We start from the raw sequence: 13,564 nt of genomic DNA, 5'->3' as shown, positions 1-13,564 counted from the left end.
CACAGGTCTTTGGTTAAGGAAAAGATATGAATGTTGACATGTGTCCTTCCCCGAAAGAGGAAAGTAGGGCACCAGCTGCTGCTCCAATGTCAGTTCAAGTCAAAGAAGCTGGCTCTTGGAGGGCACTGACAGCAGCTCTGGACCAAGGCCAGAAAGGCCCTCCTAGAGTTGATGCTGATCATATTTGAATGAAGGTATTTGAGAGAGAAAAGCAGAAGGAGGGAAAAGGGCTATCGTGTTACCTGCCCGCTGCAGTCACAGGGCTCACTGAAAGCCACATACTCTTCTTCTTTGCTGTACATGCCAAGGCTTGTCTTGGTTGGTTTCCCACCAGCATCTAGCTGGAATCGCATCTTGGCCATGTTGTCAAAGAGTTTGGAAAGGTGACGTTGAACCTATAAAGGGAAACCAGGCCAAAGGATCATAGAACGTGTTTGGGAAGTCGCTTATTACAATTGTTTAGAGGCCTGCCATGTGACAATCATTGTGAAAGACAGAGTGGTGGATACCAAGCATTTAGAAGGAAGTTTGTGGGAACAACGCTGATGTGAGGACAGGAATAAAATGAATCTGTAGAAGTGGCCAAAGAAAGACTGAATAAAACTAGTAAGAGTGGTACACTAGCTACAAACCAACTAAGCCACAATGGTTTGACTAAATTCTGCTTGGTCTACTAGAGATAGGACTAGATTGGAGAAAACCACGATGGGGAAGTTGTAAACCTTCTTCCTAAGAAAACACTATCATGGTACAGGAAATGAGCAGAGGACCATCTGGTAGAAAAATGCTAACACGCATTGATTCTGGAGAGTCAACAGTGGTGGTGACAGTGGCCTGTGGAAGAAGCCACCCTATTCTTTTTTCTTGAGATGGAGTCTTGCTCTGTCACCCAGGCTGGAATACAGCGGTGCAATCTTGGCTCACTGAAACCTCCACCTCCTAAGTTCAAGCGATTCTCCTGCCTCAGCCTCCTGAGTAGCTGAGATTACAGGCGAGTGCCACCACGCCCAGCTAATTGTTGTAGTTTTAGTAGGGACGAGGTTTCACCACGTTAGTCAGGCTGGTCTCGAACTCCTGATCTGCCCGCCTTGGCCTCCCAAAGTGTTGGGATTACAGGAGTGAGCCACTATGCCCAGCCATAGTCACCCCATTCTTGAAACCTCTTCAGTTCAACAAACACACATCAGAAGGTTTCCAAGCAGGGCAGGCATGCTCATGGCAAGCATAAAGTCTGGCTGTGTCGGGCTGCGCCCAGGCATGGTATCTCAGGTGTAGAGGTCCTCTATAGTGATTGCCTGGGGCAGTAGTGCTAGGAGGGATGCTGGATAGAGCTATGTTGTGGTCCTGAGGTGAAGAAAATAGCAGACTGAAGGAAAAAGAATAAACAGAACCTACCCCCGGTAGAGCTTCTTGAATAATTACAAAGAACCCTCCAGTTGCTGGTATCCTGACTTTTAATGCTAAATTTAGAACAACCAGCTCTCCAGCTTATGAGATGAGAGGACAAATCTAAGAGTATTTAGGTAAACTGTGAAGGTACCCATGGAGACACCATCCACACTGATTTGGGACAAATACCAAGACAGACCTTTCTTTATTGAAAAAAAAATAGCAAATTAAAAACAACAACAATATAGGACTTATGAAAATATCCCAAAATTTAAAAGGAGAAAACAGGACTCAAGAGGGCAAATAAGAGCATATGTACAAAAAATATACAATGTATATATGTTATTTTATATCTATAATTAGTATGTATAATGTATTAATATATAATTATTAATAATATAGATATATTATATAATATATTGCTATTATATTAATAATATAATATATTAAGATAATATGTATCAATATATTATTAATATATAATTATATATTATATAATATCTAAATTTTATGTAGGTATATATACTATATGTTATAAAGTAACAAAATTTTTATATGTATAAAATTATATATATAAATTATATATAAAATTTTTTATATATAATTTTTATCTATATAATTTATATATAAGATTTTTGTGTATAAAATATATATAAATTTTTAACCTTTTTATATATACAATTTTATATATAAAAATATACATATATACAAATTTTATATACAAAATATATAAATATATATAAATTATATATATAAAATATATAAATTATATATATAAAAATATAAGTTATATATATAAAATATATATATAAATTTTTAACCTTTATATATAATTATATATAACTTTACATAAAATTATATATAAAATTTTTTAAACCTTTAATAATGGAAACAAATCAATTTGGAAACCATCACCTTGTTTTACCTTCAATTAAATTAAAGAAACATGAAGTCTATAAAATATGTGGTGAACGCATGTTCTCACTCATAGGTGGGAACTGAACAATGAGATCACTTGGACTCAGGAAGGGGAACATCACACACCGGGGCCTATCATGGGGAGGGGGGAGGGGGGAGGGATTGCATTGGGAGTTATACCTGATGTAAATGACGAGTTGATGGGTGCAGTAGACCAACATGGCACAAGTATACATATGTAACAAACCTGCACGTTATGCACATGTACCCTACAACTTAAAGTATAATAATAATAAATAAATTTAAAAAAAAAATAAATAAAAAAAAAAAAAAAGAAAAAAAAAAAATAAAATATGTGGTGAAAGATGACTTGGCAGAGGGAGAGAAATAAAGTAAAGAGACTAACAATGGCAGAGTACACTTTATAGCAGTATTAACAACACTAAAGTGCTGAATTGACACAAAAAATTAAATATGTTGGAAGAGCTTGAGAAATTTACTGATAAATGCCAAGGAAGAAGACTAAGAGATAAAAATACAATTAAAGAGAAGGTAATGTATATAGCGTGTATAAAGTGGAATCTCAGCTTATGGAAGTATGATAAACCTGAATGAAAAAATATACAGATAAATAGAATAGATATAATATTTAAACACATGCTAGAATAAAACTTTTTCCAGATCATAAAAGCTCTAGTTTTCAGATAGGACAAAACCTTATCATGTTTTAGGGATAAATGAACAAAATAAAGCAAGTGTATAAGCATACAAATTTTGATAAATTAATTTAAATTTTATTCTGTATAGGGACCTAGACAGAAATTAGGCTATCTAGAAATTTTCTGTAAAGCAGGCAGGCCTCAGATGACTTCTTTGTAACAACAAACAGCAGAGTGATATCTGCATGGATTGAGAGGTAGTCACTGTGACTCACGAATTCTAACCCTAACCATTCACTTGCTCACATGTGAAATGACAGAGTCACAGATATAGAAGGTATTAGGATGTATTCCACCATGCTTCACCTCTTAGGGTATGGGGACTACTCAAAAATGTACTCAAATCAAATAAGAAATCAATCAATGTAAGTAAGAATGAGGCCTATTCTGGTGGCTCATGCCTGTAATCCCAACACTGTGGCAGGCCGAGGCGGGAGGATTGCTTGAAGCCAGGAGTTCAAAATCAGCCCAGGCAACAAAGCAAGACCCCGTTTCTACAAAGAATTTTAAAAAATTAGCTGGGTGAGGTGGCTCACGCCTGTAGTCCCAGCTACTCTGGAGACTGAGGTGAAAGGATCACTTAAGCCCAAGAGTTTGAAGTTGCAGTGAGCTATGATCATGCCACTGCACTCCAGTCTGGGTAACAGAGCAAGATCCCACCTCCAAAAAAAAAAAAAAATTAATTAATTTTTAAAAAGAGTGAGGTATAAAAAAATCTGGCAGTGATCTGACCCCTTCTATACATAGAATGAATAGAAATACAGTTATAATACAGAACACTAATGCATTAACAATAAATATTTTAACACCACCACACCTGGGCTACTTTGGAAATATTTCCATCTATAGGAAAAAAAGAAGTGCTGTAACTATCAGGGATAATCTCTCTTTAATACTTGCTTCTTATAAACAAATCAAAACCTAATTTCACTGTTAGAAAGGGTAGGTCAAAGACAAAAAAACTTATGCGTGGTTCCATCCTTTGGCTCTGTTTGAGAAGCTCTCGTCTGTTGTTTGTGGTGAAGCAAAAGGGGGGAAACTTGGCAATATCTAACAAGACTACATCTGTATCTACCCTTTGAACCAGCAATCTCACTATTAGGAGTTTACCTGGAAGACATATGCCAACAATACAAAGTCCAAGGTTATTCAATGCCACATTATTCATAATTACAAAATGTTATAAATAACCTATGGCCAAACTATGGTATATCCATGGAGTATGATGCAAATATTACAAAATGAGGGAGATATCTTTGACTTGATATGGAGTGATTTCCAAGCTATATAGCTAAGTAGAAAAAAGCAAAGGGCCAACAGGTAGGCGTAGCATGCTACCTTTTGTGTATGAAAGAACGCGAAATTAGAAAATGTACATGCATGAATGTAAATATGCATTTGCTTATTTTTGTAAAGATAGACATAGGAAAGATAACCCAGAAATTAATGAAATTGGTTACCTATGGGGGTGGAGCAGAGGCGGTGATGGCATGAAAGGAATAGAGGAGGGAAAATTATATATCTGAATATATACATATCTTTTTGCATCGTTTGACTTTTGGAATCCTATCAGCATCATACATATTCAAACAATCAAACAAACAAGTATGGGAAAAACCCTAACACTGAAAGCAAAAAGAAGCAAATGAGCCCAACTATACTTTAAATGAATAACAAAATCACATCAGGAGAAAGAACTAATCCAAGCATTTTGAGACCCAGACAATGTTGAGAGCAGAAGTTCTCACAGTGTAGTCCCTAGACCAGCACCATACTGGGAAAATTCTTAGAAATGCAAATTCTCCAGCTCCACCCAGACGTAGTGAATCAGAAACAGTGGGAGTGGGACCAAGGAATCTGTACTTTGACAAGCCTTCCAAGGGATTCTGGTGCACTCCCAAATTTCAGAACCAATGTCTGTAGCTCCAAATTACCAACACTGCTTCAATTAGTTACTTTAATACTCACAAAACCTTCGAACACAGCAGGTTTCTTCTGTTTTACAGACGAGGAAAGTTTGTTGCTAAGAAGTCACATGTCCAAGACTCTATGGTAGTAACTGTCTAGAACCAGAAGCCAGAACCCCAAATTTTGGGCTTCTCATATATGGTTTTGCCAATAAGCCTTACCTCCATATTCAGTTAACATAACTTCCAATCTTACCTCCCTATAGAAATTTTAGCTATTGAATTTGGCCAGTATTTCCTAGATCACTCTTCAGAACCAGATTGAAGGCATTCTCTGCCAAGCCTTAACCACGTCCACCTTTGCCATACTCAAAGTTTCTCAGTTCTTTGTTAGGGATGAGCCTCTGATGGGCCAGAGGGCATGCTGAGCAGCAATACTGATGGGGATTAAGAAAGCTCCGAGGTGGCCAGGCACAGAGGCTCACAGCTGTAATCCCAGCACTTTGGGAGGCTGAGGTGGGTGGATCACGAGGTCAGGAGATCAAGACCATCCTGGCTAACATGGTGAAACCCCGTCTCTACTAAAAGACAAAAAAATCAGCTGGCGTGGTGGCAGATGCCTGTAGTACCAGCTACTTGGGAGGCTGAGGCAGGGGAATTGCTTGAACCCAGGAGGTGGAGATTGCAGTGAGCCGAGATCGCTACTGACTCCAGCCTGGGCAATAAAGCAAGACTCTATCAAAAAAAAAAAAAAAAAAAAAAGGAGAAGAAAGAAAGAAAGAAAGAAAGAAAGAAAGAAAGAAAGAAAGAAAGAAAGAAGGAAGGAAGGAAGGAAGGAAGGAAGGAAGGAAGGAAGGAAGGAAGGAAAGAAAGAAAGAGAAAGAAAGAGAGAGAAAGGAAAGAAAGAAGAGGGGGAGGGAGGGAGGGAAGGGAAGGAAGGAAGGGAAGGAAGGGAAGGAAGGAAGGAAGGGAGGAAGGAAGGAAGGAAGGGAGGAAGGAAGGAAGGAAGGGAGGAAGGAAGGAAGGAAGGGAGGAAGGAAGGAAGGAAGGGAGGAAGGAAGGAAGGAAGGAAGGAAGGAAGGAAAGAGAGAGAGAGGTAAGTTAATGGCACATTAATTAGGACTAATTAGAAAGGGCAATCAAACACAGGGAAGGTAATAATGAGAAGAACACATATTTTAGGGATATCCATTGTTTGGAGTTTAGCTGACAGCTGGTAGTTGGAGTGCTGGCAGAGGCCAGTGGCTTATAGAATGGCATGCTGCTGAGAAGGAACTTGAATTTGCCAGGAAGGAAGGAAGGAAGGAAGGAAGGAAGGAAGGAAGGAAGGAAGGAAGGAAGGAAGGGAGGGAGGGAGGGAGGGAGGGAGGGAGGGAGGGAGGAAGAGAGGGAAGCTCCGAGGTATATGATGATGCTGGGGGCAACACGGGTCTGAAGTACACAACCTGCCAGAGAGAAGAGGCATGATGATGATGCGGAGCCGGAAACTGCCTCCTGCTGGGCACTCCTCAGTCCTCCTAGACCTTTCTGCAGATGCTCCTCCAGCTTACCTGTTGTGGAGCCGTGCCGTTGGAAAGGATGTCTAACAGATCAGAGGAGGAGAGAAAGTAAAACCGAGGGAAGGCAAGCCTCTTGGTGTCGAGGTACTCTGCCAGGGCCTTCTCACACAGGCACAATCTGAGGGCACAGAACATAGAATTTCCCAATTAAGAATGCCTAGACCCATGGATACACATATATTACCTAAATGTACATATATGCAATAGATGGAATATATGCAAAAATTAGCACAAGAAACACTTAGAGATATTTGCAAAGATATACACGGATATGTCTACATTGGCGTCAACACCTCTAATAATGCCCTGTGTTACCCAAACACACAGGCAAAGTGAGAGACGTGCAAGTCACACATACTCACTCCCACCCACTGGTCTCAGAGACGATGGGGAAAACGAAATGATGCCTTCTTATTAGAGTAAAGGGGTAACGGGTGGACCCTCACCTGCCCTGAATATCCTCCAGCTTTTCATACAGGCCTGGTTTGTTGGTGGCTTCCACCACATTTGGAGTTTTCTGGCCATCATAAGCTAGCTCTTTAAAGTCAATGTCGATGCTTTCAAACCTTTTAGAATCCTGCAAATAAAAATGTGGAAGCAATTAACCACCACTCCGCTCAGTTCCTAGACGCTCCCTCCATGGAGCCAGTTAGAAGCAGAAACTTGTTCCTGGGTTGTCAAATATAGAGAAGAGACTCAAGGGAGGAAACACCCTTAGTTTAAGCTGCAGTTCTCCAACATTTTCAGCTTAGAATCCATTTACATTTTCAAAAATTATTTAGGAGTCCAAAGAGCTTTTGTTTATGTAGGTCCTATCTATCATATCTTTCAATATTTTCTGCACCAGAGGCTAAAGGTTATTTTTTAAAGAAATTTCTAAAAATATTCATTAATGCATTTAGGCCGGGTGCAGTGGCTCACACCTGTAATCCCAGCACTTTCGGAGGCTGACGCAGGGGGATGGTTTGAGGCCAGGAGTTCGAGACCAGCCTGACCAACATGGTGAAACCCTGTCTCAACTAAAAACACAAAAATTAGCTGGGCTTGGTGGTGCATGCCTATAATCTCAGCTACTACTCGGGAGGCTGAGGCATGACAATTGCTTGAACCCAGAGGATGGAGTTTGCGGTTGCAGAGAGCCAAGATCGTGCCACTGCACTCCAGCCTGGGCAACAGAGGGAGACTTTGTCTCAAACAAAACAAAACAAAACAAAAAAGCATTTAAAAAGTAACAATAATAAGCCGGGCGTGGTGGCTCACACCTGTAATCCCAGAACTTTGGGAGGCCGAGGTGGGGGGATCACAAGGTCAGGAGTTTGAGACCAGCCTGACCAACATGGTGAAACCTCCTCTCTACTAAAAATACAAAAAAAAAAAAAAAAAAAAAAAAAAAAAAGCCAGTCATGGTGGCATGCACCTGTAATCTCAGCTACTCAGGAGGCTGAGGCAGGAGAATTGCTTGAACCCAGGAGGCAGAGGTTGTAGTGAGCCAACATCATGCCTGGGTGACAGAGCAAGACTCCATCTCAAAAAAAAAAAAAAAAAGTAACAATAATAAACCCATTATGTTAGCATAAATAAAATACTTAAATATGTTTTCCAAAACAAAATAAATAACAGTTGAAAAGGCGTCATGATTTCACCTTCATCAAATCTCTGCAATATCTGATTTAATAGAAAACTGCTTCTGTATCAATTTATTATGATACCACATGTCATCTGAACTCTGGAGAACCCCACTGTACACTCATGGAAGAATGAGAGCAAGAAAAAAGGCAGATAACATCTTAATATGATTATTAAGATAATTTTGACCTTGAGGACTCTCTGAAAAGGTCTCAGAGACCACCCCTAATCCCCAGGCATACAACACTTGATTCCTAAGTAGATAGTGGATCTTTCTGGAACGTTCTTTCTGGACCCATGCAAAAGTATATAACCAAAATGAATTTTCCCTCAGCAAATATACTCCTTTGATGTCAAAATTAATCGGTTGTTATCATTTTTCCCAGACATACACACTCACAGTATCATTGAAATGATGGACAGACTAATATATGCCACGTGCTTCAGCCAAACACACAGCACCTGGTGAGGTGGTAGAGCTTGTAGTATTATTGTTACATAACAACAATCATAATGGTATGTGCTATGTGCATTGTTTTAATGAAGACTCTGGAATAGATACTAGTATTAGTCCCACTTTACACACAGGGAAACCAAGGCATTGAGAGGTTAAGTACCCTACCCAAGTGAGAGAATGAGGACTTAAGTCCAGGCCTGCCATTCCTTCTCTCTGTGATCCTGCCCTTAAAAACAAGAGGGTAGGCCAGGTGTGGTGGCTCAAGCCTATAATTCCAGCACTTTGGGAGGCTGAGGCGGGCGGATCATGAGGTCAGGAGTTCGAGACCAACCTGGCCAACATGGTGAACCCTCGTCTCTACTAAAAATACAAAAATTAGCTTGACATGGTGGCACTCGCCTGTAATCCTAGCTACTCAGGAGGCTGAGGTAGGAGGATCACTTGAATGGAGGCGGAGGTTGCAGTGAGCCGTGATCGCGCCACTACACTCCAGCCTAGGCGACAGAGCAAGGTGCTGTCTCAAAACAAACAAACAAACAAAACACAAGACTGTAAAGTAAAATATGATTCCTCAATGAGATGTTTTGCTCTAATTAAAAATAAAACAGTATCAAGGTTGTAGAAGTATCTGAAATATCTGGCATAAATGTTCAAATGGAAAAAATTAAATAGAAAATTATAATTACACTGAGAGCAATTATGTAAAACTATGTATGTACCTGAACAAAAGTTGGGAAAAATTCATAATGAATGAAAATAGTTACCAGTAAGGGTATTAGAGCCTGGCTGATTTTATTGTTTTGAAACTGTTTCTGTTTCATTGTTATTACAGAGAAAGTAAATGTGTTTACATATTTTGTACACAAACCGGTGGCACTGTATACAGGTTAATGATACTAATTCTTCAGTATTTTTAATTAAAAGTTCTCAATCATCTCCCTTAAAGTTTCTGCAAGAATCTCCGCCTCTGTCCCTGCCCCCTTCTAATTAAGCCTGGCCTGTTTCAATCGCTGGCGTTTGAGATAAATAAAATCTGGCTTATTCAATTTTACTTAATGACAACTGCCATACAGAATTGTTTTCTATTGTTTTTCACTGCAAATATACAACCTTTAATCTACAATATTACACTAAATAAGCTTTTTGGGATAAGCAGCAAAACCGTGGGCAGAACGTGCCTTAATTTCTAACCAAAGCCTGGACAGCGCGTGACATTTTGGAATCAAGCTAATTTGTAAGCAAAGAACTTGCTGTACTGAAAGAATACAGAGGAAGCCCGAAGAAAAAAATTAAAAATGAATCAGAGTCCATTGAGAGAGAGGTAAATTAATGGCACATTAATTAGGACTAATTAGAAGGGGCAATCAAACACAGGGAAGGTAATAATGAGAAGAACACGTATTTTAGGGATATCCGTTGTTTGGAGTTTAGCTGACAGCTGGTAGGTGGAGTGCTGGCACAGGCCAGCGGTTGATAGAATGGCGTGCTGCTGAGAAGGAACTTGAATTTGCCTGGAAACGAGACTCACCTTCAGTGGACACTTGAATTTTAATGATCCAAGAAGTAACCCGTGAGGACCTCATCCTAAACTGCAGCAGCCAGTATTTTTTTAAATCTTTCTTATATACACATTTTTATTTTTATTTTTTTTCTGAACGAGATTCTCCTTTATTTTTCCTACCCATCTAAGGACAAACTGATTGGTGTGCATTTCGCTGTCCCTCTTTTCCTCTGCCTAACTTTTAGTGGCAGGTAAGGTGAGCATCTGTGGGAGGTGTCTTTAAGTAAAGTCAAAGCAAGGAGGCAGAAAAGGAAAGAGCCTAGACAATGCAGAAACTGGGAGACCTTCCCTTCACCCTGGATCGGAGAACGGAGAGATTCTAGATTTCCTTAGCAGGTACCTGGGGTAGCTGTGCCTGAATATCTTCAGATCCAATGAATATGCTTTCCAGGTGAATCCAGGTTCGCTGCACTTCAAACCAGATAGAGATGACAGCATCCGCTGTGGACAGCTTCTTCTGCCAGCCCGACACCTCCTCCAGGAAGAAAGCAACATACTTGGACATCACCAGGTTCTGAAGTTGAACTTGATTATCCTCCAGAACCTCTATGAGGTCCTCATCCGAGCGCAGGAGGGGGACATTGGTCCGGGGGTGGGCCTCATACTGGAATTCCATGCCAGCCCAGGTGGTCTGCAGCTCCTTTAAGGTTTTCTCCATACCCATCTCTTTTGCAGCTTTGTCCACAATGCCCCGGACCTCGTCCTCATAGTGGTGTAGCTGGAGCTGCAGCAGGTGCGCTAGGGTGGTGTCCTGGTCCATAGCGAAGCTCACACCAGTGGCCTGCATCAGCTGCCTCCAGTGCCGCTCCCGGATGGCTGGATTCTGCAGCTCAGCTACCGCCCTCAGGGAGCTCAGCATGTTCCACACAGTGCTTTCCAGGCCTGTGAATGCATCCCAGGACCTGACCTCCTTGTCCAGGTTTCGGATATGCCGGACAAACTGTTTGCACTCCAACTCCATGGCTTCCACCTTGATATCCCTCCAGGGTGTGGTCTCCCAGGCATGGATACTGGAGGTCACAATTCCAATGGTGTCCCAGAGCTCTTTCAGTTGGCAGACCTCCTTCCTGCACTCCCTCAGCTGCTTATAGTCAGGGACATTGACTTCGAATAAGCTGGCGGACTCAGAAATGGAGGCCATAGTGGATTCCATCTGCTGGATCTCGATGTGCTTGGCATCCAGCATTTGATGAGGGTGGATGCTATCAAACCTACAAAACACAGTGTGTTCCTTTGTAAGTACGGCATGCAGGGGCCCATCTCCTAGCATCTCTAAGGTAGCAACCAGCTGAAATATTTAAATGCTTGGTGTTTTAGGAAAGAGCAGTGGCTTTCACTAAAAACATCATTTTCACCAAAGCAAAGAATGTCTTTTCTTCCCAGGATTTTCTTTTGGGATAAAAAAGACATTCAGGATGGACTGCGGTGGAGTGGGCATTGGAGGAAGGGCAATTCAAGAACATTATGCTTGGATGTTCTCCACCCAGGTCTAGAAGGGAACACCCCCTTATCCAAGCCCCTTTAGACTCTGCCCTTCATCTAGCTGTTGGTTCTGAAGACCACTTGACACAAAAGAGCACTGTCATATTACAGCAGAAGTTGGAAAGCCAAGGGCCCTGCCGGGAACTTAGTGGTAGGTGATTTTGTTTTTTTTCTTTTGAGACAGAGTCTCACTCTGTTGCCCAGGCTAGAGTACAATGGTGTGATCTTGGCTCACTGCAACCTCTGCCTCCCGGGTTCAAGCAATTATCTGCCTCAGTCTCCCAAACAGCTGGGATTACAGGCACCCACCACCATGCCCGGCTAATTTTTGTATTTTTAGTAGAGACGGGGTTTCACCATGTCGGCCAGGCTGATCTTGAACTTCTGACCTCGTGATCCACCTGCCTTGGCCTCGCAAAGTGCTGGGATTACAGGCGCAAGCCACCAAGCCCAGCTTGGTAGGCAATCTTTAAGTGGGAGAGCTGGGACTCAGGAGCCCGACCTTGACCCTCCCTCCATTGATCACTCTGGGGCAGTGGCTATCAGCCTCAGCTGCATGTCAGGATCTTCTGAAAGCTTTGAAAGATCCCCATGTCCAGACTGCTCTATGGACCAACTAAATCAGAATCACTGGGAGTGGGACCCAGGCACACTCCACAGGTGATTTCCATTTGTCAGGGTCATGTCATCATTCAAGGTGAAGCTCACACTGGTGCCTGCATCAGCTTCAGGCAACAGCACTCCACACTGGAGAACCATTGTGAGCGGCCACGAAGACTGGCTGCAAAGCCCGTGATAGATAATCGTGGTCACTTTCCTTCACTGTGTGCCTCGAGTCTGGCTCCTCATCTTCGTGAGCTCTCCTCCAAGCGGTCCCTGATCTAACTTTTCTGTCTTTACCCTTCCCTGGCCCACTCTCTTCTGCATCCTGGGGCAGCCTCTGGGTCTGCACTCGACACCTATGAGCACTATTTCTAGCTTTTTCTTTCACATTTCCTCATCCTCTTCTCTCCAGTGTTTATGGCATGCATGCACCCGAAACTGCTTCTAATCCTTGTAAGTGTGGACAGACTTTATGCTGCCACCCCACAAAGCATGCGTTCCTGCATAGTGTTTTCCCCAACATAAGACCCTACATGCAAAGGAACCCACGTAGGCAGATGGCTTTTTTTTTTTTTTTTTTTTTTTTTTTTTTTTTTTTTTTTTTTTTTTTGAGACAGAGTCTCGCTCTGTCACCAGGCTGGAGTGCAGTGGTGCGATCTTGGCTTATTGCAATCTCCGCCTCCCAGGTTCAAGTGATTTCCCTGCCTCAGTCTCCTGAGTAGCTAGGACTACAGGCACGCACCACCATGACCGGCTAATTTTTTGTATTTTAGTGGAGACGGGATTTCACCATGTTGGACAGGATGGTCTCCATCTCCTGACCTCATGATCCACCTGCCTCAGCCTCCCAAAGTGCCAGGACCACAGGCATGAGCCACCACACCCGGCTGCGGATGGCTTTTTTATGGTCAAGGGCACTCATAGCCCTAGTGTTCAAGGATCCTCTCATTTTTCTCCTCTAACCCCACTTTCTACTCACTCTCATCCTCAAGCTCAGGTATTCTTGCTTCTGTGTGCTTGGAGGGCTACATACTAGACACACCACGGCTTAAGGGACAATGGTATGTTCTGCTAAAATCAAAACAGGGCATCATGGGGTTCACCATCAAAGGGAAGATTGCAAGGAAATGAGTGACTAGAGAATTGGCCGTTTCCTCCCATCAACTGTGTGTGTGTGTGTTTCTGTGTGTGCATGCATGTGTTTGTATATTGGCAGGTAGAATACGAAAGGAGGGAAAAAGGAAGAAAATGACTTACAAAATCCTGTTTTTCAACTGCCCTTTCTCTGTTGACTTTAGAAATATTTGACTTGACAGATGGAAAGTAATCCTAATTGAAGTCAT

At 41.8% G+C, this 13,564-nt stretch overlaps 1 protein-coding gene across 1 annotated transcript in view; it reads right to left on the bottom strand.

The window, feature by feature from the left end:
- Positions 1 to 13,564, bottom strand: part of DNAH9 (dynein axonemal heavy chain 9) — a 376,337-nt gene that overhangs the window by 272,868 nt on the left and 89,905 nt on the right. Inside the window, exons 20-23 of the mRNA XM_025361667.1 lie at positions 10,477 to 11,347; positions 6,939 to 7,069; positions 6,484 to 6,610; positions 243 to 395 (exon numbers count right to left, since the gene is read on the bottom strand). Of these exons, the coding sequence (XP_025217452.1) occupies positions 243 to 395; positions 6,484 to 6,610; positions 6,939 to 7,069; positions 10,477 to 11,347 (1,282 nt within the window). The remainder of the gene's footprint in view (positions 1 to 242; positions 396 to 6,483; positions 6,611 to 6,938; positions 7,070 to 10,476; positions 11,348 to 13,564) is intronic.

This window comes from Theropithecus gelada, chromosome 16 (assembly GCF_003255815.1).
Source record: "Theropithecus gelada isolate Dixy chromosome 16, Tgel_1.0, whole genome shotgun sequence".
In the NCBI taxonomy this organism is placed as follows: domain Eukaryota; kingdom Metazoa; phylum Chordata; class Mammalia; order Primates; family Cercopithecidae; genus Theropithecus; species Theropithecus gelada.
The sequence above is the reverse complement of the archived record's forward strand: the minus strand, read 5'-3'. Positions and strand labels throughout refer to the sequence as shown.